This window comes from Aspergillus luchuensis, chromosome 2, assembly GCF_016861625.1.
Source record: "Aspergillus luchuensis IFO 4308 DNA, chromosome 2, nearly complete sequence".
NCBI lineage: Eukaryota > Fungi > Ascomycota > Eurotiomycetes > Eurotiales > Aspergillaceae > Aspergillus > Aspergillus luchuensis.
In genome coordinates, this window is record NC_054850.1 from 4,761,228 (window position 1) to 4,785,164 (window position 23,937).

The 23,937-nt window shown below is 50.0% G+C and overlaps 9 protein-coding genes across 9 annotated transcripts; 6 read left to right on the forward strand and 3 right to left on the reverse strand.

Annotated features, from left to right (window-relative positions):
• Positions 1–1,740: 1,740 nt before the first annotated feature.
• Positions 1,741–2,083, forward strand: AKAW2_21550S (uncharacterized protein; the record flags this gene model as incomplete). Its single annotated transcript, XM_041686386.1, has 3 exons — positions 1,741–1,826; positions 1,897–2,012; positions 2,073–2,083. 3 exons carry the CDS (start codon positions 1,741–1,743, stop codon positions 2,081–2,083), a joined length of 213 nt encoding a protein of 70 aa, XP_041540376.1.
• A 61-nt stretch (positions 2,084–2,144) lies between these two features.
• Positions 2,145–2,698, forward strand: AKAW2_21551S (uncharacterized protein; the record flags this gene model as incomplete). Its single annotated transcript, XM_041686387.1, has 3 exons — positions 2,145–2,174; positions 2,234–2,312; positions 2,370–2,698. The coding sequence occupies 3 exons, from the start codon at positions 2,145–2,147 to the stop codon at positions 2,696–2,698; spliced, it is 438 nt and encodes a 145-aa protein (XP_041540377.1).
• A 660-nt stretch (positions 2,699–3,358) lies between these two features.
• On the reverse strand, positions 3,359–3,679 carry AKAW2_21552A (uncharacterized protein; the record flags this gene model as incomplete). Its single annotated transcript, XM_041686388.1, has 1 exon — positions 3,359–3,679. One exon carries the CDS (start codon positions 3,677–3,679, stop codon positions 3,359–3,361), a length of 321 nt encoding a protein of 106 aa, XP_041540378.1.
• A 779-nt stretch (positions 3,680–4,458) lies between these two features.
• On the reverse strand, positions 4,459–5,649 carry AKAW2_21553A (ketopantoate reductase family protein; the record flags this gene model as incomplete). The annotated part of the gene is made up of 5 exons (XM_041686389.1): positions 4,459–5,037; positions 5,097–5,296; positions 5,353–5,407; positions 5,462–5,555; positions 5,609–5,649. The coding sequence occupies 5 exons, from the start codon at positions 5,647–5,649 to the stop codon at positions 4,459–4,461; spliced, it is 969 nt and encodes a 322-aa protein (XP_041540379.1).
• A 315-nt stretch (positions 5,650–5,964) lies between these two features.
• Positions 5,965–9,925, reverse strand: AKAW2_21554A (DUF3433 domain-containing protein; the record flags this gene model as incomplete). Its single annotated transcript, XM_041686391.1, has 3 exons — positions 5,965–7,799; positions 7,849–9,702; positions 9,790–9,925. The coding sequence occupies 3 exons, from the start codon at positions 9,923–9,925 to the stop codon at positions 5,965–5,967; spliced, it is 3,825 nt and encodes a 1,274-aa protein (XP_041540380.1).
• Positions 9,926–11,608: 1,683 nt separating this feature from the next.
• On the forward strand, positions 11,609–12,310 carry AKAW2_21555S (uncharacterized protein; the record flags this gene model as incomplete). The annotated part of the gene is made up of 1 exon (XM_041686392.1): positions 11,609–12,310. One exon carries the CDS (start codon positions 11,609–11,611, stop codon positions 12,308–12,310), a length of 702 nt encoding a protein of 233 aa, XP_041540381.1.
• Positions 12,311–15,109: 2,799 nt separating this feature from the next.
• AKAW2_21556S (putative hydrolase) lies at positions 15,110–17,392 on the forward strand (the record flags this gene model as incomplete). Its single annotated transcript, XM_041686393.1, has 8 exons — positions 15,110–15,437; positions 15,488–15,704; positions 15,755–15,939; positions 15,999–16,402; positions 16,451–16,666; positions 16,723–16,863; positions 16,912–17,042; positions 17,095–17,392. The coding sequence occupies 8 exons, from the start codon at positions 15,110–15,112 to the stop codon at positions 17,390–17,392; spliced, it is 1,920 nt and encodes a 639-aa protein (XP_041540382.1).
• A 2,530-nt stretch (positions 17,393–19,922) lies between these two features.
• On the forward strand, positions 19,923–21,740 carry AKAW2_21557S (sugar porter family MFS transporter; the record flags this gene model as incomplete). Its single annotated transcript, XM_041686394.1, has 4 exons — positions 19,923–20,224; positions 20,281–20,481; positions 20,532–20,917; positions 20,986–21,740. The coding sequence occupies 4 exons, from the start codon at positions 19,923–19,925 to the stop codon at positions 21,738–21,740; spliced, it is 1,644 nt and encodes a 547-aa protein (XP_041540383.1).
• A 546-nt stretch (positions 21,741–22,286) lies between these two features.
• On the forward strand, positions 22,287–23,888 carry AKAW2_21558S (PP2C family serine/threonine-protein phosphatase; the record flags this gene model as incomplete). The annotated part of the gene is made up of 1 exon (XM_041686395.1): positions 22,287–23,888. The coding sequence occupies one exon, from the start codon at positions 22,287–22,289 to the stop codon at positions 23,886–23,888; it is 1,602 nt and encodes a 533-aa protein (XP_041540384.1).
• Positions 23,889–23,937: the final 49 nt, after the last annotated feature.

Consider the following 23,937-nt stretch of genomic DNA (forward strand, 5'->3'; position numbering starts at 1 on the left):
ACTGAAAGTCCCGGTGCTAGGTGAAATTACTCCGTGGAGAAGACTTTTTGACGATAAGCTGCTGGTCCAGACTTTCCCGAGACGCGTAACGCCATGCTGACGTCCACTGTTGACAGGTCGATCATCCGGCCCCTTTCCGTTTCCGCGGCTTCGGCGTTTGCTTCTTCGGGCTGCTTGATCTTTCGGCTTGTGGCATCAAGAAATCAACCCACGCAGGTTACTTCCATCACAAACGAGACCGTCGCCTGATCGTATTGACATGATGTGTATCGTTGTCCATTTCCTGACACTAGGGTTACATTGTGGGTTGTGGGATGTTACCCCTATCGTGAGAACAGTGTTCGGATATTGATAGTAAACTTTCCAGCGTGCCGTCATCACTGCAAGTGTGTTTCAGAGTCTGAAAGCTTTCTGATTCGAGCCCTGTAGCAATAATGAGAAGAGAAAAAGCCAAATCTGCAGCAAAGGCTGATGCTGCTACTCTACCTCGTCGGAGATGAGCCAGTTTCCGGTGCCTCACATGGACACGACGAAATGCCTGACTTTGTGCAACATTAGCAATATTGTCGATCTTTGCACAGAGACGAAGCGAAGGCCAGACTCTTGGGCCGGAAGTCCAGCTTGATTACGGATATCCCACATGCCGATATACATGTTTTACACTTTGAACACAACACGCGAGAAGGTAGTTGTCAGTAACTCACTATAAGCACAGGTACACAATCCCATCACGTGGTTGAGTGCAGATCGGCTAGACCGTAAAAGTAGCTCTGTTGACTGTATTCCGCTCATTCATTACTCCGCCAGTCACGTATCATCATACTTTTCAGGTCAACCCCTCTATTACAGTCAGATTACCGAACTGGCTACCATTTTCATCCTTCACAAGTTGGGGAAATGCGCATATCTGTGAGTGATTATACATCATTCAACTTTTGTCTCTACTAGCAGGCATTCCCAGCGTTTTGCAAAATTTTACCATGTATGACTTAGGGATGGTGAAGTATTATGATCGGGAAATACGAGAAAATACCAAGTATCTTTGATTATTTTGGTTGCCTTTAACCTGCTATAAATGGTCTTGCCAGTCACGTGCCGTTGAGTAGTGTCATCTGCCCCTTCGTGAGTGTATAATTACCAATACAAACAGTATTATCTTTTAGGTGGCTAATCAAGGAACCACCGGCATTGGCACATAGATCAAATATTCTTTGGATTTCTTGCCTATCTAGTGAGGGTCTTCAGCTTCTTATGGACTACGTATAACGAAAGGGTCGAAAGACTCTACTTGTTCGCAATGGTGGTGCTTACCGTCACGTGTAAGGACATGGGGTTCTCTTAACTGCTCACAAACGGTCAAGTGACCTTTGCAGCTTCTCACGTGCTTTGAGACCTTTTGCCAGCATCATGTAATCATAGAAATAATCACATGACTGCGGTCGCACGGTCGCGGATAGCAGTAGGTGCAGTCTTAGCCAGGATGTTCAATTCGTATTTTTGAATTAATTTCAGTCTTTTGTCTGTCGAGGAATGAGCAAGGCGGATATGTAGACTAGGGAATTTTTACCGAAGCACAGTGTTCCTGACGCTGCCTGTAATTTCGACCACAACTTTTGCCTAAGGCATGACAGGCTTTAGAGGCGGTGAGTATTCTGCAAGATACGCGAACTATAGTAGTAGGCGGTGTAAGCGACCGCGAGAACAGGAGCCTTTCCTGATCGGGTCAACGTGTTCAAATGTATGCCTGGTGAAAGGGGCATCAATGATTGGCATCCAGGCACTGTTGATGCTTATCATCTCACCATCCATGCAAATATCACCAAGACGTAAGTGCCATATGCATATCATGACGATCTACAGCATGCTTACCTCTCGTATGTTTTATCTTCTGTATAGAGATGCCCGACTAGGCCCTCCAAAGCAATACTGCGACCAGCCTTGCCTTTTGCATACCACTCGGACCAACATTCACAACACTGAGCATTCACTGATGACAACATTCTTATCACGAGGTGCAATACTTGTTATAATTGAGCTGTTACCCCCTTCTATTCCCATCTAACACACCAAAGTCGTCACATAATCCCATCTTCTAAGCTAATTACCAACACCTTCTACCTCTCACCACACAAACTCATCAGACAATGTACTGGACCAACGAAGCCAACGCCAAAGTAAGCGAGCAGAACCTACACATACACAATCTATGACAGACACAACTGACAAATGAAAGCTCTTGGTCGGTGTATTGGAGCAGATGCGTGGGAATCTCAAGCTAGATTACGAACGACTTGCCACCCACATGGGCAGCGGTACCTTAAACCCACCCTAGTATAAAACCATATCTATACAAAAGCTTATCCAGACAGACTGTACTGCCTGTGCGATTGAACAGCAGATAACAAAGCTCAAGCGTCAGGCGAACAACTCCAGTCCCACCAAGAGCACTGCTGGCAGCTCGGGTGACAAGTCGACCTCAACTACTACTCCGTCTAGTACCCCCCAGAAGCGACAGCCTGATATCGCTTGCATGTATTTTAAGCGTCCGGCTAAGAAGACCAAGTTGGATGATAAGGATGCACCCGTCTCTCCTTCTAAATTGGTAACTGTGAAGCGGGATATCGAACCGGATGTCGTCTTTGTTAAGACAGAGACTAAGTCTATGGTCATGGAAAAAATCAAGGAGGAAAGATCGTGATTGATTCCAGGTCAATATCTCTCTGTTAAAGATTGGGCGCTGGGTTAAGGGAGGAAACACCGATGTGGAATATGTTTTCTTTGAAGAACAACACGAATAGCTGAAGGACTAAACTCATACAATCAGTCTAATGCCTGAATGAAACAACAACCCGCTGCTCGAAACGTCTCATGAGCCATCAATGATTTCAGTTCCAACACCCTGGGTTCCTCGGTATGATTATAGGCAGAATCGAAGGAAGTTATCTATATTGATTTAGACTACTAAAGCCAGACGACAATAGTCCACATAGGATGAATATGTATTTTTGATCTGCTAAACAAAGAAGTCAAAGTAGACATTGTATCAGTTACTCAGATCTGACATTAATAAGAATAGTTCATCATCACGACCTCGTTTTACGCTACTTCTTATGGCACAATACCCACAACCGCTACTTGTTGCTCGCTGGAAACATTCCCATCAAAATGGTCAGCTACTATAGCAGATCAGTAGACAATATCCTCTCCGTTGACAGTCTCTGCTCTTCGTTTGTTATCTCTACTCCCACTGCCCTTTGCTTGGATTCTTCGTTGCCTCGAGTATCTCTGTGTCCTGGGACAGTCTCTATCATAATTCTGCTCTTGTAATCATTAGCTAATTGCTAAATTCTACCAATTGTCATGGCTTGGAATAAGCATATGTTGTACCCTGAAGCCACTTCAGTGCCGAAAAGCAGATGTAGAAGTACAACCGGAGATCATGGCGGAAAAACTGCTGCGCCAGGCTGAACTGCATGTTGCCGAGCGTGGGGTCCGCCGAGTGTCGGTTACTGTGGTGCTCGTAGACCACTGGGTCTTTAAGATCTAGCATGTCTCTTTGTGTCACTTTGAGGGTCCTCGTTATCTGCAAGGTGACAGAGAGGCTGCCGAGTAGCAGTGTGGACAGCGATTCAAACGAAACAGGTATCGCCCGTTCAGGTAGCAATATAAGCTTGATCATGGCCTTCGATATCCGTCAGGTTTGTACCTGGTATACTGTGATACGGTCACTTCTAGGATATAATTCAACCAATGGACTTGTTCCAGCTGCAAAAAAATAGATTTCAATAATATTGACTTCCCATCATAATCAAAAGAGAGCTAGATTATGTCATAGGATTGTTTGATGACTGGCCCCCTTTGTAGAAGATCAGTTATATGCGCAGCGGATCATGGAAAGGAAGCACAGTGGCTGGTTGATAAGTGCCGAGCACAGAACAATCAAGTTAGTTCTATTCTCGACTGTGTGCTGGCTGTAACGTTCGTAGACACATTCTTCAACTGTTCTCCGGACAGTTAAGGATTTTGAGGAAAAGATATATGAAGTACAAGTGTAGTATAATATTGAACTAATATTCTTCTGAGACAATTCATATTGTCTGGTCTTTTGGATCTAACAGAATATTCTTTGATGGCCGAGTACAATGAAAGGGAAAGCAGACGTGAGCGGAGGAGAAGGGAGCTTCATATGACTACTAGACGTAGTGTGAATACGAGAAGTCTAATTTGGAGAGTGAATTGTAAGATTATAAGTAGTGAAACGTATCCCAGATGAATGGAATGACTGGGTTGAAATTCCACTTGGAAATGATAGGGAGAGCATGAATGTATACTAAATACTCTGTTGAGAAGGAGATCTGGAAAGGTAGGCGTAGACATCAACTATAGCCATGAGACACCTCTACTTTGTAGGAATTTACTCGTCTAGCTCTACCCACAGACTACCGAAGAGTTCATCTCTCAAATCTTCTGCACCCGACGCATCTCCCCATCAACAGCCCGCAACAGTACATACAGTGTCTCCAACACCGGCGTAGGAACGCCCAACTCACGCCCCTTACGCACCGGCGTACCCACAATCACCTCAATCTCCATCGGCCGGTTATTCTCCCGGTCGATCTGCATACTCGTTCGGACTGCCCCCAGACCTTGAATGCGTGCCAATTGAGTGTCAATCAGATCATCCGGGAGAGGGACACCCGCAGCACGAGCCACGGCCACGGCCTCGCTCATGAGTCGTCGCGTGAAGGGAATGGCATCAGCAGAGGATTGCAAGAATGCTTGCGTGTCCAAAGCGGTCAGGGTCGTCAGGGTGTTCCAAGCGCAGTTCCAGATGACTTTGGACCAGCGGGTGGGTTGGATGTTGTCGTGCACCGTGTGACGAGTCTGACCTGCGGCGAGAAGGCCAGTGAAGGTGTTGAGGCGTTCAGCCTCCACTGCATCTGAAACGTTGGGGTTCGGGTAAAGGCCGAGTTCGGTGTCTTCGGATGTGGTGTGGATGACGGTGCCTGGGGTGGGCTGGGATGCTCCGACCCATGTCTGGGTGAGGTCAGTGGGGTTGGCTGTTGCGGACGTTGAGGATTGGGAAATAGACATACAACGCAGGAGATGATACTGCAGGATGGGTAGACCTCGCGGAATGGCTCTTCGTTTCCCACGCCGTTCTGGATAATCACGATTGTGGTGTCCTTGCCAATTGCCGGTGCTAGCGAATGGACGGCGCTGGCTGGGTCAATGGCCTTGTTGGTGCAGACAGCATAGTCGACTGGGTGGGTGAGTTCTGAAGGCGAGCGGACCACTTCGCGATCGGGTTAGTTGATGATGCTGGTTGTGACTGCGTGAGGGAGCAGTTACCGTGGTCTGGATAGAATCGATGCTCGCCGTGGTTTGCACTTTTCAGAAGGATGCCCTGTTTGGCTGTGAGTCGGCCAGAATTCGTTCAAAATACATTAATATGACTCACATTCTCCTTAACGGCTGCGTAGTTGGACCGAGCGACCACAGTCAGACGAACTTTGTTACTACGATGCAAAATGAAGGCGTAGAAGGAGCCAATGCTGCGAGCCAGTTAGTATCATCGCCGGGCAGAGAATTGGAGGAGACTGCATACGCTCCCAGCCCATAGAGAAGGACATCAACCTGGCTGGCCATGAGCAACAAATGATTGAAAATAAACTGAATTAGAGACTGGACTGACTGACAGACAGGTAAGAGGAGTAATAGTAGTGATAGTGGTAGTAGAGCCAAGCTATAACAAATGCGGGGGTGCTTCCCCGCTCGGAACAAGTCCGAACTCGTCGGGAAAGTTGAAGAGGGCTGTTGAACCCAGTAAGATGCTGCATAAATAGGGTAAAGTCAAAGTTTCTTTCAGATATATGTACATATGATGCAAAACTCCGAACCACCCCGGTCTATCCCGTTCGCCAAATTTTTGTGGTATAATAGTACATCCGTAATCATATCGCATCACTCATGATGATCGGGCCCAGGCTCAATTCTCGGTTCTCCAATGGGCTGCATCTCGATCACTTCCGGCCCTTTCGCCGCGTCAGTTCCTCCATCTGGTGGTTTGTCAACCAGCCCAACCGCCTCTTCGTCGACAGCATACCGCCACCGCCCATCCGCCTGTAGGAACATCCGAAACCCATATCGCTTGTCCAGCCGAGTCAGATGCTCTCGCCGCTGCTCATTGGTCCAAGAATAGGTGTTGCGAAAATCACTCAACATGCGGCTGTGCGCAACCCAGGGAATGATCGCTCCAATGGATCGTGGCATCCGGGGGCCGCGAAAACGACCGCGTCGGGTGCCGAAGACGACTAACACGACCAGCGTGTCTAGCGCAATGATCACCAGCGCCATGGCCAGCGAGGGCACCGACGGGACCATGGTCCACGTATTGGAGATCTCCGTGGCATTACCGGCCGACACCACCTCATCCAAAGGCACCAGATACATGTTTCGCCAGATCGTGAAGTAGGTGCTCCACACCCACTGATACACAACCTGCGACTGTGTCATCAATTCCAAGGCGTTGAGCGGAACAATCTTCTCGTGCTGCCGATAGAGACGGGCCACGAGAAACCCTGCCCAGTCATATGAGGAAACATAAGACCGGTTCCGCCCTGGTTCCTCCCCCACGAAGCTCTGAGGGATGGCGGCAAAGACCTTGTTAAATTGGCCTAGAGCCATCGTCGCATTTTCATACATGGTTCCTGACGTGGTTTCCGTACCAGGAATCGGGTCTATGTCGGATATCTGACCCCGACGGTCAAAGGTCACGGAGAAATTTTGAAGTTGCACATGTGGTTCACATTGGAGCGCAATGGTGTTGTCATCGGTGAAAGGTGACTCCGAGGTATAATTCCACCGTCCAACCACCAGCACCGTCGACATCTGACACAAATCGGTGTCCGTGTCCGCCACCGGGGAAAGAAAGTGGATGGAGAGGGCAATAGCGTCGCTGGGGCGTACTAGCGACGTCATGTTAACCCTACATTGCCGACTGACATCACGGGACGGTCGATAGACAAAAAAGGTATCCTGGCCGTCTTCTCTCAAGTTCTGGGATGTCTCCAAGGTTTTGCAGTCCAGATCACTACCGATTCCGAGCGTGGTCGCCCCGTACATCAGGTCAGGGTCCGAGTCGGTGTTCTTGATCGGAGCAAATGAATGGTTCGCAGACATCCATGGCAATAATGGTACACCGCTAGTGGCGCTGTTCTGGATCAGATCGAACTCCGTGAAGTCCGGAGCGAAGTCTGTCCGTAGAAAATGGGAGTTGCTGTAATTGACGTAAAGAGATGTTGACGGCAGATAGGACTCCGTCAGTCTCTGCGTGAACAGACCACCGGCAACAACAGTCAGCAGGATGTTGGCGATGCAAGCAAGTGAGACGAGGCTTAGAAGGGTATGCCGATTCCGGACGGCTTTTCTTAAGATCGACCAAGGATTTTGTGACGCATAATTCATAGACAGCGACGTTTGAGCGGCCACCATGCCGCGCTGAAGGTGGACCCACGGCTCCAGAATGCTGATGTTGCGAAGGATCGAGTTGCATAGAGCCGCCACGGAAGATGCGACAACAGATGGGAGAAAGGAGGTTATGGCCTGCAGTAAACTGGAACTGGACTGGGAGAGATGTTGAAAACTCCCGTCGTGGGCAAGTGTGGCTGCCGTCACTCCCATCACAGCGATGACGGCAGCGAGGAGAAGAAATTCGATGATGAAAATGGGTATTACCAAGAAATGCGGCATTGGGTCGACACGTGTCCGTAGTTGCTCGCTGAGAGTGACCGGGGAACCTGCTATAGTTAGCTTGAAGTCCACAGGGCTTGGAGTATATGGACTGACCGTCTGCAGTTATGATCTCGAGTCGGGGTCCAGTCGGTCCCTGTTGCCATCGAAGCCAACAGTTTCGCAAGACTTGACGTAGTTGCCGCGTCGAGAATTGGTGAAATTCGGGCTGAGGATTCGCAAGGATGTTGTAAGGTGTGAAGACATCAGTCAACATGCTACACATGGCACCAATAGAGCTCGGGTCACTCTGCAGGATGTTGGGGCGTGTTCCGTAAAAGTAGAGGAGAGATATGGTGAGACAGATGGCGATCGCCAAGATCACCTCAGAAAACAACGAGGCGAACGACACGACTGCGATGGCGACTTGCGTAGACTCCCGTTGGGCTGGTACATTGGTCGAATTCTGGTCGGGGTTGAAGAGCCGACTCATTGTAAGCACGAACGTCTCCGCTACACTTCGTTTGACCTTGCTCTCGAATTCGTCCGTCGTCATGACGGTCGATGCATCCAGTACCAGAAGAGGCTCGAGGTCGCCCAGGTCCTGGCTAATCACGGGCAGCTCTGTGACTGTAGTATCGCCAGTAGTCTCGTTTAATTCAATAAACAACATGTCGCCCGTATATGGTGCTCGCTGAGCCAGGAGATCCTGGAAAGCGTCGATATTGAGCTGGTCTGTTCCCAACTCCCGTTCGGTATCGGCGTATCCATAGATGTTTGTAATTGAGCTGTTAGCATGCATGGAGACCTTGGCCTCCGCCTGTCGATATTCAACCTTGCAGCCAAAGATGCCGGCAGATGAAGTGAACTCGGAGCCCAACTGACTGATGCTATTAGCTCCGGCCACCGTGGCATTGACCGAGAGGACGACTCCATATAAATCATAGGGATCATCGCAGCCATGAGTGGTAAAAGCCTTTCTACGGCTGTATACAGGTTGCGACCGATTGTTCCACACGGGCTCCCAGTACCGAACCTGCAAGTAATCGGTTGTCGGAAAGAAAATATTGCTGTAGTGAAAATCTAATGTGCATGTCTCGTTCGTCCCGGGGATATCCTGCAGCTGCACGCCCGATACGTCCCACGAGAGAATGGGTGGATCGCTCGATGTGTCATTGATGGAGACAGATAGGTGGTCATGTGCTACAATGTTGCGACACTCCATTTGAGACCAGTAGATGGTTTGATTGAGCGTCCAAACCGTACTTTCCCGCCGGTCTTCCATGCTAATTTCGACGGGTGCTACTGCGTAGCTGGAGGACTGAGAGCTATGCAGATTGTCACGAGCAGTGAGAACGGAGTCCAGAGCCAGGGTGTCATTGCTTTTCTGCGCCTTGATCCATACAGCCTGGGTATGTAGGTCCAGCAGCTGGGGCCAAGTCTTGATGTTCTCGTTGCTCACGACGGTAATTTCACGGAGTTCGAGAAGGGTGCTCTGCAGAGCCGGGAGGAGCACGCGGATGAGCAGGGTAGCGAGAGACACGAGCAATACAACCCAATGGCCTCGTTTGGCCGAGGTGAGCGGCGTAAGAAAGGACTGGCCGAAGTTGTAGTTGATGAAGAGAACCGATGCCGGCGCTCCCTCCGGGCGAGAAATCTGGAAGTATGGCTCGAGGCGCAGAACATCATAATCGATGAAGGTCCACAGGGTGACAAGAATGAGGGCAGCAATAATGGGAAGATAGTTGTAGGCGAACGACTGGGCGTCAGACACGGTATCGGTGTCTGGAAAAAAGTATAGACCTCCATATTGATCGCTATACCGGCGAAGTATCTCGAGCGTGATCAGCATCGCAAACATGATCGCCGCAATCCAAGAGAGATATTGGGGACGCAGGGCAACGGGCCGCCATCCTCCCGAAGCAGTGGGTTTTCCATTATGCAGGCTGGCGCGGATGAGGCCAAGATGCTCTAAAGGCATGAAACTGGGGTCAGTCCTGCTGGAAGACGTGTAGATCGCCAGTAGAGGAACATGGCGATGGGCAAGGTTAGACTTACGGGAGATATACAGCCGGACATCGGACAGACTCTTTTCCAGGCCCCCGAACATGCTTGAGGGGCATGCTCCTTTGGGGGCAAACGGCGGTGTCGGAGGCGGACCGGATGCTGTGTCATCGCCCAAGGGATGGCTCATGGAGGGAAGTCGACGGGGCCACGGAACGGGTTCATCTCTGGAGATGGGTGATGCGACAGACAAACGGAAAGGACATGGTGGAAGTTGCCGATAACCTTCCTAACGACGTGACGAACGCGATGTAGGTGATTGAGAGGGGGGGAAAGCGAAAGAAGGAAAGGAAGAAGGGGGGAGGAGGATGAGGAGGAGGAGGGGGAGAAGCAGGCGGCGGAGTGAGGAAAGAGAGGAACGGCGAGAAGAGGCCGCGAGGATGACGATCGACGTTTGAATCTCGCCGGCAATTCTTGATTTGCGTAGTCGGTGGGGGTCACGGGCTGCGGCAGGGGGGGAGGGACTTAGTACTAAGTAATACTAAGTTGGCTGTTCACTGAACGAATGTTTGCCGTTTTGCCCATTTAGGCTGGTGACTCCCCACCCACTGGCCCATCACAGACCGCACAGCAGCCGCCTCTTCCCCCAATCAGCATCTGACAGGGTCTGAAATATTGACTCCATTGGTTCGTCAGGGACCTCAGAGTGGGGCCAGAGTCTGGGCAAGGGCTCAGGCACTAAGCCAAATCGGCTAGGCATCGACCACCGTCTGGGCCAATCTGGCGAATAGCGGGCCAGACAGGGCACCTCTTTGGGACTAGCGAGCGCAGGGTTCCCGATGTAGGGTCTTGGGGCTTTGTTGAGAGTGGGCAGAAGTGGGCTGACCGCACCACGCTGGGAAACCCACAATGGAAGGGAAAGAATTCGGCTTTGACTGTCTGGACTCGGGCCCAAATATCCACTTTCTGGTCCTGAGGATCCACTTGAACCCTTCGTGGAAAGAGTCACGTGAGGAGCAAGGAATTGGTATCGAAAAAGACACAAAGCATCATGTTTCTTGGTATGACTGTATCTTGTCTTTGTCAAGTCAGTATTGTCAGATGCCATCGAAAGATACACCCTAAGATATTAAGAAGCAAAATTCACATTCTAGAAGGTGCCTCCACGATATTCGTCTCCTAGCACTGGGAGGTATATATATATATCGGTGCTAAGGACAGGTAGTTCCATATCATCCTCAATTTCTTAGCATTTCGAAATCTGTAAAAGTCACAGCAGTACTCCTTAGGGTAACTTAATATATAACCTAATTGAAACACTTCTGCAGACTACTATCTCGCCTCTTACCCGTGTTATCGCCACTGTAATGCCTCATACTACCATCAGCTGCACTTCATAGAAAACAACATACAAGATACAGACCCCCTCCCCATCAAAGACAAATTCTGCCAATATGGGAACTACCGAGGACTGAAAAGCAACAACAATTGCTAGAAGCTGACTGAAGTATAGTACTAAAATAGTCATACGTGAATTCTTTGTTCTATCCAAGCACTAAGAAGCCATTGTTGGGTGACGAGAGACAAAACCCGTCTTTTATAGAGAACCAACTCATATTATCCCATCTAATGGAGAAATCCGTGAAACGAACAACATACTACATTGACTGATAGCTCATGGTTATCAAGTGAGACACAATCCCTTAGTGTCATCCGTAAGTAAGACAGTTGTTGTTGAGCCTATATATGTACTCCCTTAAAGAACAATCCCTGCTCTTCATCAAAAGCACTCGCATGCATTCTCACCAATCAGTCCATCTATACCTTACTGTTAAGTAACATCTCGCACAGAATTTCGAGACGCTGCTATAAAATGTCTTCAATTCATTTTCTATCGCTCGAAACTCGCCAGATCATCCTCGGTTACCTTGATATCGACTCGCTACTCTCTGCTATTCGCAGCTGCCGGCCGTTCTATCTGGCTTACAAGGGGTATGAGGCATCTGTGCTGAAATCATGCCTGTATACTATCATCACGCCCGAGATACTACCATATGCCATTCTAACCCTAGATATCGCCAATTCCCCGCACGGGGATTTGATTGAATACCACAAGCTGATTGAAAAGCGATTGGGGAATCCCACGGAGACGCTCCGCGATTGGAGTTGGGACCTATCTGAAATGAAGGAATTACTCTTCGTCCACAGACATCTCTCCTTTTTCATAGACGATTACAGCAAGAAGGCTTTGGAAGAGTTCCACAACTCGTTCGGAGAGACAGAGGTTTGCATTCCCTTGTCACGAAATGATTGGGCCCGCATAGCCCGATCATTCTACGCTCACCTGGTTATACGGCAAGCATCCCTGAATCGCTTCGCTAGGCCGAAGCACTATGAGTACATCAGTGGAATCCGTCATTTCAAATACCTAGTGACGTATACGGCTGATAGCGTATCGTCAAATTCGATTGACCTGAAGCAGCTCTTCATCGTGAGCACTTACTTTCGTAATATCAAAAGTAAGTTGTACACTCCCAGCAGTATCAGTCTGATTTTGGCTCTAACTGGCTGTTAGTTGGTGAGAACACGCTTCGCAATTTCTGGCGCATTGATTCTCTTCGAACCCATAATGAATGGTCCAGACAGTGGTCAAAAAAGCATGTGAGACACGCTACAGTAAGCTTCCTGGTATTCATTTTGCGCTCTTACATGGTCTGATCCATCTTCGGCTCTTCTAGGACTGTCATCAAGCTTCCATGCTGTTACTGGCTCGTCGAGCACTCGATCCAAGTTACTCTCACGTATATCTGCCAGCCTGGGAGGGTAGACTCCCGATATCATGGACATTCTGCAATACATTGATGAATGAAGTAATTGGCGAGCTTTCATGGGAGCGGAAGCTCTCCCGTATCTAACGTCAATCTGGCACAGGCGTGCCTTTCTAGTTTAAGCGATCGAACATGCCGTGCGACATTTAGGAAGAATCTCGGAACATATAAGTATGGGATAGTAATGTGGGATAAGTTAAGGATGCTCAACTCAAGGCTCAAGGATATTTATCGGACAGATTACAGCGTGCCTGTAATGTTCTATATATATGAGTCCATGATGGTGTCTCCTGCGGAGCAGAGCAATAGCGGTTACTTGAACGAGACCCCAGGAATTTCGAAGATACTACCGGAAGGGGAAGAGAGAGAGAACAAGACTACTCCGTTCTTCAATGACTCCCCTCAACAACCGGGACGTCAAGCTGTCTCACGGGCAGCATCGCCTGACCTCATGTCATGGTGCTCAGATGAATTGCGCGCAGTGAAAAAGGAAAAGGCAATGAGGAGTGACTTGTCAATTGGTGCTCATCATCCCGGGACAAGCTCGGGTAACCCGCTTGGACCGGTGTCGAGTTGGCAGCCTTATTCTCGGGTTAGCCGGTGGGAGAAGTGATATAATTTAGACCAGCAATCTGTCCTTGCAGTCATTACTCCCATGTCTGTTACTGTTCACTCAAAGTTTTGTATGCTATAATTGCCGTACGTTTTCTTATGCATTGGTAATTTGAAATTATGACAGTGTTTTTCGGAATACATATCACTTTGATTAGTGGAACACCTGCAAAGTTAGGACCACTATGATTCTATTCATGAGTAGCGGGCTGCATGGAAATGATGTTGATTTACCAATTCCCACACATAGCGTAGTATGTAGACGCTGACATTGGTTTAATACAATAACAATAGTGAAACACTTCAAGGGGTAGCTGGTCAGGCCCAGGATAGGTAGGATTCAAACTTTCTACAAAACATTTTCAGGTTACTATGTTCGTGGAGGTCAGGGACCCACTTCACATGATCTGAACAGCCAGTGCAGCACCTGAAATGTGGCTTTTGCATGTGGCACAGCCATAATATGGACCCGGTCAGGATGCCATGGAAGAGCACAGACCCCAGGACAAGGCATTGAGTGGCTATGCTCAGCTGAAACATGTACGCTAAAATCAGCCAAGGTCTTGTCATACACTCTGGAACGACCATTCAACAGTCTCGGTTACAGCAATGTCTTGTCGTTGGGCACTCGTCCGAACAGACTTGTGCAGTACTCCACAGTGGATGGAGAATGCCCGGAGGCCCCGGAAATTCGGCGAATCTCGGCCACGCTCTGTCAACCCAGCTGCCGCTGATCACGGCCGAGTGGAGCCAACGGCGACTAGCATCAATCTAGGATAGACGTACATATGTCAGGCTACTGTTCCGTGGTAAAGAACTCGCGACAAATGTCACCCCAGACGTCCAATTCAAGTCTCAACACCATGTCCATGGATGTGCTGGTCATGCTACCGAGGAAAGGCACTATATCAAAACACCCTTGGCAGGGCTGACAGCAGCGCGACCGCCGTCAAATCACGATGCGCGATAAGCGCTACAACGCATGACCCATGACTTGGCTGACGCAACCCCGCATTATGCCTCCGTCCTTGATTTGTTGCTGATAAACGCCGAGTCGAGCTCTTAGGCAGCATACAAAACATATGCGGGGTCAATAATGTGCCCTGGGTATGATAAGGCTCGTATGAAGGTGAAGTCGCATCCATCGTGACATTGCCGGGCTCGGCAGATATGCGTATGGGCGCTATAGATTACTACCACCGGTTCCAAGGTTCAGGCACCGGACCATGTTCTGAAAAAGGGGAAAATGAAAGATCAGAGTTTGAACACAAAGTGCCGAATCTTGGATTCTTAGAAGCCCGTTGTTCCTATTGGTTTTCCGAACAATGCGATCTTTTCATCCTCTGTGGTTCCAATGGTTGCATTCCAGGGCGGTGCGCTGATTGGGCCTTATGCTGAGTCAGAAGCCAGGGGTTTTCATTTTTCCCATGCAAGATCTGTTTTGCCTCTGGGACTTCCCGAGAGAACCGGAGAGATTTTTGAGTACCTGAACTTAGTAATGAGGTGAACGTGGAGATTTGATCCTCGATCGTTGCTCAAATTTGGCAAGTGGCAATCCAGTAGCGCCGATGTATCTCCATTCCCGCCAAACGGAGCACTCATGCACCACTAATGTGCCAAGCGGACGTCGGTGGATCACAGTCGTCTCATGTCTTCCTACCTCTGGGCGGCGGCCCCTCCATCACAGTCTATAGGGCTGCCATGGCCCTTATGCCTGCATTTGTGGGCCGACGAGCCATGGCGGCGTCCAGAGAATTGCGCTGTTCAAACTTTGGATCAAAATGCTGGCCGGCATTCCATCCATCTGTCTTTGCCTCCGGCAGTTGGTGGGCCGTGAGCAGGATGAAAATATAAATAATCTTACTTCCTGTCTTTCCGGCTGTTGCAAATTCTGAAGTTCACCTTGACAATTTGTAGTCCCCATTGACGCCAACATGTATGGGACTCTTGCCTACCTCTCCTTTTTCCTGACTTGCTCTCTTGCAAGAAGCGTCGGTGATGTACACCAACACGCTGCTCGAACGACCACACAGTATGCTCAGAAGCAGCCGCCGTTGGACACTCCTTGGACGGAGGATGTCGGGACAAATCCATGGCCTGAGTACCCCCGTCCACAAATGGCGAGGAGTCAGTGGCAGAACTTGAACGGTATCTGGCAGTATCAGAGTGCTTCCAGCCTGAATGACAGCCAATACCCGCCTTTCGGTCAAGATCTCGCTCAAGAGGTCCTGATCCCCTCGTGCCTCGAAAGTGGACTATCTGGTTAGTACGCTCTTTATTTGAGATGTCAAAGCTTTGCTAATTCCAGGCAGGTATTCAGGGAACGAACACGCTTTATTCTTGGTTCAGGACCAACTTCACAGTTCCGGATTCCTGGAGTGGAGAGAGCGTTCTCCTCAATTTCGGAGCTGTAGATTATGAAGCTACCGTTTTTATCAACGGAAAGCAGGCGGGTTTTAACCGCGGTGGTTATTTTGAATTCACCATCGACATCACCCAATATGTCGACACTTCGGCGTCTAACGAAATGTTAGTAATTGAATATCAACCGTACGAAAACTTTAGGCTAATCGCAACAGGCTTGTTTTCGTGCATGACCCGACCGATAGCGATGGCTATGTCATCCCTATCGGCAAGCAGCGACTGATCCCGTCGCATATCTTCTACACTCCCTGCAGTGGTATTTGGCAGAGCGTCTGGATCGAAACTGCCCCGGCAAACTATGTGACGCAACTTGACCTTACCGCTGACATGCACGGCCAAGGTGTGTAAATTCCCCATGTTTTTGCCTGCTTGACTTTTGCCGTTAACAGAATAATGTAGTCAATGCCACCGTGCACAGTATCACAGGCAATGGCACGACAGTGAATATCTCCGTGTTTGATGGTGACGACGTGGTCGGTTCTGCCAGCGGCTTATCCGATCAGCCTCTTCTGTTCAATGTTTCCGATCCCAAGCTTTGGTCTCCGGACTCGCCCAATCTGTACAACGTGACAGTCACCCTGGGACAAGATAAGATCTCGAGTTACACTGGCTTCCGCACAATCTCGAAGGGTACTGTGGATGGTGTTGTCCGGCCACTGTTGAACGGAAACTTCAGCTTCATTTTTGGTACACTTGACCAAGGATACTGGCCAGATGGGCTTTACACTCCCCCAAACCGTGAAGCGATGGTCTATGACCTGAAGTTCCTCAAAGACATGGGCTTCAATATGGTTCGCAAGCATGTAAGTCAAGCAACTCCGCGATTCCGAGCAGGGCTAATTATGTACCAGATCAAAGTTGAGCCAGCGCTCTGGTACCGTGCATGTGACGAAATGGGTCTCCTGGTTATTCAGGATATGCCATCGCTTCGGCCGCTGGAGACCACAGTTGATGCCAACGGCGTGTCTGTAACTATATTGCCCGACGCGGACCAGCAAAATGAATTCGGAAGGCAACTGGAGGTGCTGGTTAATCAGCTCAAGAGCTATCCTAGTATCTTTGCCTGGGTAAGTAACACTCGAATGAGTTGCGCCGTTCATGACTGACCTTTATGTCTGCATAGGTGATTTATAACGAAGGATGGGGCCAGATCACCAGCTACTATCCCGAGTTCAACTTGACGTCGATTGTGAAGCAGCTTGACCCCACTCGACTGGTTGATGCGACATCTGGCTGGCATGACCACGGCGCCGGCGACTTTAGCGTAAGCCACACCCGCAGTGATCTCGAAAATCTAGATTAACCAATTCAGGATAACCACCACTATGCGAACCCCCAGTGCGGCACTCCGTTCTATTCTATCGACTCCAGCCCGTATGACTCGAACCGGATTGGCATCCAAGGAGAGTTTGGAGGACTTGGGAACAACGTCTCGATCGAGCAGTAAGTTGACAAGTCGGACTCTAGCTGCAGGAATGAGACTAATCAGCCACAGCCTTTGGAACAACCAAGAAGCGATCAACAGCATCAACGAAACATATGAGATTGACACGGATGTGGATGCTTGGAATTACCGCAGCCACCTTCTGCTGTCTGAGCTGCAGGACCAGGTCCGCCTGTACGCTTGCAGTGTTGGTGTATGGACCCAAACGGTTGATGTTGAGGGTGAGGTGAATGGATTGATGACATACGATCGGCGCGTCAAGCGGGTGAACGAGACCCAGTGGAAGGATGATATCCAGGGTTTGTATGATGCGGCTTCCAAGAGGACCAATTCTTCGTCGACGAATTGATGATGTTTTTGTTCAAAAATAGCATGGTTGGGTACATATAGTTTGATATTAATTTGCATACGAATAGAAGCGCTGTGATAGATCAATCTGATAATTCTTACTTCGACGAGACTCAATGATGGGGAAGGTGAGGTGGTGAGTAGAAGTTCGTATTTCTCGTGGTCCCGTGATGTCGATCTATGAACGTGACAGTGTATGGTACCAATGTACGGTAAGACTAAAAGGTCACAACTACTCAGCATAGCATGTCACAGACTACGAAGCTAAAAGTACCATCTACTTGATCGCTAGGAAGGGGAAGACTCATGATGAGGACAATACATACAGGTAAATGTGCCCATTTTCGATACTGCACTGCTATGCTTTCCAGGCAACCTGAAATAACCCCTGAAGCAGTAAAAGACACCTTAAGTGTGCCGGAGACATCAAGCTATAGTTAGGGGACCATTCGCCCAGCCTTAACGATCTTATCACACCAAAAGACGCAGCACCCTCCCAACCAGGCCAACTTGCAGGCACAGAACTGGTTGGATTCCAAGAACGAATCAGACATGAACATGGAACCTGCCTTCGGAGCGCTTTCCGACCAACGTGGTAAATGTGCCTCTGGCGCGCAACACGTGGTAGCAGCAAGATGCCATGACATCGGGAATTTTCCCGAAAAGGGAGTTCGACGTCTGGCGAGGATATGTCTTGGCTGTCAAGTGGTGCAATCACGACTTCAATTCCTGCGCAGACTAGCCAAGCATCGGGCATTTAGCCACAAGAAAACCAAGTGCCATTCGCTGATAAATCCGATCTTGTGATATGCCAAGACTTGAATCCTACCTCATGCGATGAGCTGGAGTCGGATCCCACGGCATAATGAGACACCGAGGGTTCAGCATTGGACGCTTCAGGTCTGTGCCACGGGGGTTTCAATTTTTAGTCATCGGACAGGTCATGTCCGAGTCATAATTGGTATCATTCTTGCTGATCTTAATTCTTTGGTTGTGTCAGACGGTGCACGCGAACTAATTTCCGGGGCTTGAGCTATAGCTGTCGACCGTCCCCAGTCTTACACATAGATGTAACAGGCTGTATTGTTACGGGGAGCGATGTACGTAACCGGTAAAAGGCATCCACAGCGCTTACATTCAACAATGGTCCATTCAATGACAAACTAACACAGCATAGTCAAGTTACATTGGTTCATTGACAGAGAAATAGATGAAAAGTGGTGCTGTTTGACGTTGCTGTTTCCCAGCCACCATTGTCAGCACTTACTTTTTTAGCTGATGGGGTGGGTTTTGGAGAGATGTTGGATAGATGGTTCTCTCTCTATCCTGACCATACATATACTTACTAAGATGCTGCACCATGAGACCTGTTCTGTGTTGTTGAACAGCGTGTACGTCAGCCTGAAATGTGGGTTGCACGACTTTACCAGTAGAAACCCAGCGAGGAGCCGCAGTAGGGAACACAGTATCTATCTAGGAAGAGGGAGTAGTAGATGCTCAACTGCTGCAGGAACTCATAAATCAGCGGATCCGGGAGGGGCGTTGAGGTGGCACCAGTCCGGCTCGTGACAAGACCATACAGAAATCTGGGTGACGCCAGTGTAAATTACCGTCATGGGCACTAGTTGGCAGGTAAACTTCTGGGGTTCCCCGAGATGCGGGGAAGATTAGGAGATTCCCTGCTTCTGCCCGCGTTTCCCCTTCATCTACAGCTTTCATCATCCACCTCTGCTATGGTTCCAGGGCGCCATGCATCGGTCGTTGGAGACAATGAAAGAAAAAGCTTCACCTTAGCCAGGTTGCTTGCCGCTTGGCCTGGCCTCCCTCTGCGCTGCTCGGGTCCTTGCGCCTCCTCCGACATCACCGTCAACAAGCTTCTTCCATGTGGCTGACCCTTGGCGTATCTTACTGGCGCCCATTCTCCTCCAGTGGGATCTTGAGTGGTGATCCAAGTGGAGCTATCAGGGAGAGACCAAGCCGTGGCTTTCACTCGTCCGTTCAGGTTCTCATACTTTCTCGCGAATCCTTCCATCGATCCCTGCTGACACCCATCAACTCCCCTCCAGGGTTGGTCCTCGCAAATTAGCCCAACCTGCCGCTAAACCTTTCTGTCTTCCCACAGAGGGTTTCAAGCCGTGCGTGGACGGGGATCTTGATCCCTTTCATGCCTTAAGCTAGGTTCGTCGGATCATCACTGGACTTCGCCCTCCAATCATCGATTCGTTACTTCCGCCACGAGACACGCCGATGGGCTGGCTGGGGTGATGGGTGGCCCGACCACATACAACGGTACCTTCCTGACCGGTGGCACGATTGGTCCAATTCCCAACTCTAGACGCAGCTCTGACCAGACAATTTTCCGCCCATGATGCGGGGTTCGCTCTTTACCCCCGGAGATGACTCGCGGCTGACGCATGGATGAGTCGGTAGTATATATTAAGCTACCACCACTCTTCCCAGCGGTGCGACTCTCTCTTTCCCCTTCTTTTCCCGGAGCAGCCAAGCCTCGTTGTTGATCAACAGCCGCAATCATGTTGATCGGCAACATCTACGTGATTGCGAGCGTCGCCGTCGTCGGCGGCGGCTTGTTTGGCTTTGATATCTCCTCCATGTCCGCTCAGCTGAGCGAAAATTCCTATCTATGCTATTTCAACCAGGGCCCTAAGGGACCCCCCTTTACTGACGATGATGACTGTTCCGGTCCCACATCCCTCAACCAAGGTGGCATCACGGCCGCCATGGCAGCTGGATCGTGGCTGGGTGCCTTGATTTCCGGTCCGCTTTCCGACCGCATTGGACGCAAGACATCCATCATGGTCGGCTGTATCGTTTGGTAGGTCAAGACCCGAGGCTCGTGATGATGGTTGCTAACGCTGCCACGACATCCAGGCTGATTGGTTCCACCATTATGTGTGCGTCGCAGAACATTGGCATGCTCGTTGTTGGGCGGGTCATCAACGGTCTCGCTGTGGGCATAGAATCTGCTCAGGTCCCCGTCTACATCAGTGAGCTTTCGCCACCCTCCAAGCGCGGTCGGTTTGTAGGCATGCAGCAATGGGCCATTACATGGGGTATCCTCATCATGTTTTAGTGAGAAAACCCCGTTAGGATCAATCGTGGGGCTGAACTAATGGTGACAGTATCTCGTACGGCTGCTCCTTCATCGGGGGACAGAAGTCCTACAACTACAGCACTGCTTCTTGGCGGGTCCCCTGGGGTCTGCAGATGCTGCCGGCTGTTTTCCTTTTCCTTGGCATGCTGGTTCTGCCCGAGTCTCCTCGCTGGTTGGCGCGCAAGGATCGTTGGGAGGACTGCCACCGGGTCTTGGCTCTCGTCCACGCCAAAGGTGATCTCAGCCATCCTTTCGTTGCGCTAGAGCTGCAGGATATCCGGGATATGTGTGAGCTAGAACGTCAGTTCAAAGATGTCACTTATCTTGACTTGTTCAAGCCGAGGATGATCAATCGTACGATGATCGGTCTTTTCATGCAGATCTGGTCTCAGCTGACCGGCATGAATGTGATGAGTATGTCTTCCTGTTCCCGTCCATTCCCTTATTGGGACAGTGAACTAATGAGGGGTTTACTTTGACAGTGTACTACATCACCTACCTCTTCTCCATGGCTGGGTACACCGGTGACTCCACCCTCCTTGCTTCCTCCATTCAATACATTATTAATGTGTTTATGACCCTGCCGGCTCTAATCTGGATGGACAAGTGGGGGCGTCGCATGCCATTGCTGGTTGGCGCAGCTCTCATGGCCATCTTGATGTATGCCAACGGTGCGATCATGGCGGTTCATGGTACTGTGGTGCCTGGGGGCATCAACGGTGTTGCGGCCGAGTCAATGCGTCTTCACGGCGCTCCGGCCAAAGGTTTGATTGCTTGCACATACCTCTTCGTCGCGTCGTATGCGCCTACCTGGGGTCCTGTGTCTTGGACCTATCCCCCTGAGTTGTATCCGCTCCGGTTGCGTGGTAAGGGAGTGGCCTTGTCGACCTCAGGTAACTGGGCGTTTAACACTGCATTGGGACTGTTTACACCGACGGCCTTTGAGAACATCCGCTGGAAGACCTACATCATGTTTGGGGTGTTCAACACTGCGATGTTCTTGCACGTGTTGTTCCTTTTCCCGGAGACAGCAGGAAAGACGCTCGAAGAGACGGAAGCGATGTTTGAGGATCCCAACGGCATCAAGTACATTGGAACACCGGCCTGGAAGACCAAGATGAAGACCCGGCAAGTGGAGCAGTTGGAGCACGGCCAAGTGGATGTGGAATCAAAGATTGAAACCCGCCACGCAGAGACCTCCGAGACCGTCACAAAATCGCAGGAGGCGACGGCCTAATGTGCAGCGGAAGTACATGCAAGTGAGACCGTGAGGTGTATGTAATGTGTCTGTTTTATTGGATGGATACCCTGGGAGTGTTGGGATAAATTGTTTGCAAGACCAGAGTAATGGATTGAGGCTACGGGAGCGAGAGGAATGGCAGCGGTGAACGGGCCTGCTAATAGAGGGGTGTAGTATCGTAGTAATATTCTGTATGCAAATGCCTGTTTGACTTGATGCTTTGCAGAGACTAATAATGTTCTCAAACACCACTACTGTGTATTCACCATCCTCCAAGACACCTAAGAATAGAACCACCCAGCAAGCATAATAGCACGTGACCATCCCTGGAATGTCCCCCCGACACTCAAATTCCCCAACTCAGCCAATGTAACTAATAACTACCTGATTTGTTAATTGACCGACAAATAATTCCAGCAGGTATGTGGTGTATATCATTACTCCTCAACTGAGACCACACAAAGTACTAATTAATGATCCTACCCTAGTTGCTCCCTCCACAGACCCCCAATTATCTCTCTCGGTAGTGCTTTAGTGCCGCCCATGTTCACCTCCTCATTGGGTGGGGCGCGAACGCGTCTACTAAAAGTAGTAGTACGACGCGTGCCCACAACATCATCACCTATCCGTCACCACCAACACTCCTACTTATTAGTCCCACGGAACTGGACCCATTCCTACTACTCGACTAAAGGCGCATCCACATCTACATCCACACCATCATCTAATACGATAAGAACCATCGCGCTAGTTAGTGCGATTAGTGCGCCTGCATTATGGTGGCTCAGCACCAACATCAACACCAACACTAGTAGTGATAGGAGTACTGCTACTACTAGCCACAACAATGACAATGCAGATACAGCTAATGATGCACCGTATCTTCCCCACCCACCACCTACACAAGAAGCGGTGGTCGAGACAGGTCTCTCGGTGGAAGAAGTCACGCGGCTGATATCGCGCGATGCGTACTCCTTTCCCGTGAGGAATGTCCCCGGCGTGAGCAGATATGATGGTGTGCAGGTGGGATCTAATGACCCCTGCGAGGACCGGTTTGTGCATGGGAGGTTTGAGGCGCCGTGGGGTGGTAAGGGTGATAGTAATGGGCAGGGGCAGGGGCAGTGGATCGCGTGGGGAGTGTTTGATGGGCATTTGGGCGGGCAGATGGCTGAGGTGTTAAGGGAGAGATTGGTGGGGGTTGTGCGGGACCGATTGGGGTTGTTGGGTTCCGCTGGAGGTGATGTGGGTGAAGAGGCGGTCCATCGGGCGATCATGGATGGGTTTGTGAGTCTTGATGATTCGATTGTTAAGGGGGCGATGGAGTTGTCGGAGAGTGAGATGCCGTTGGCGGAGAAGGTCAAGAGACTTGCCCCTGCGTATGCGGGATCGTGTGCTTTGCTGTCGTTGTATGATCCTGCATCGCGCATGCTGCATGTTGCATGTACTGGTGATTCACGCGCGGTGTTGGCGAGGAAACGGGCAGATGGGGGGTGGGAGGCTGTCCCTTTGTCTGTGGATCAGACTGGTAAGAATGAAGATGAGATTGCCAGGCTTCATGCGGAACATCCTGGTGAAGATGAGGTGGTCAAGGGTGGCCGGGTATTGGGTCTGGCTGTCTCGCGTGCGTTTGGCGATTGTCAGTGGAAATGGCCGTTGGAGTTCCAGAATGATGTGCAGAAGAGGTTCTATGGTCCGGCGCCGTTGACACCCAGGTATCCGGTTCGCACGCCGCCGTATTTGACGGCTGAGCCGGTGGTTACTAGTACTAGGATTGGGGCTGAAGAGTCGGCGTTTCTGATTATGGCCACCGATGGGCTGTGGGATATGATGTCTAGCCAGCAGGCTGTTGATTTGGTAGGGAGGTGGTTGGAGGGAGCAGCGGTAGGTGAGAAGAGCAGCAGGTTGGAGTCTCCTGAGCGGTTTGATTTCAGCCAGTTTTGGGATGAAGTGGATTGGCAATTTGTGGAGGAACGGACAGCAGTCCAGGATGACAATGCTGCTGTGCATTTGGTGCGCAATTCTCTTGGGGGCAATCATCATGAGATGATAGCTGGTCGGCTTGCTTTTAGCTTTCCGGCTTCTCGGCGAGTGAGAGACGATGTGACCGTGCAGGTGGTCTTCTTCAATGATGACCCACGTAAGTGAGGCAAAACCCTCTTTTCATATATGTGACTTGAAATATAGACACCTAAAA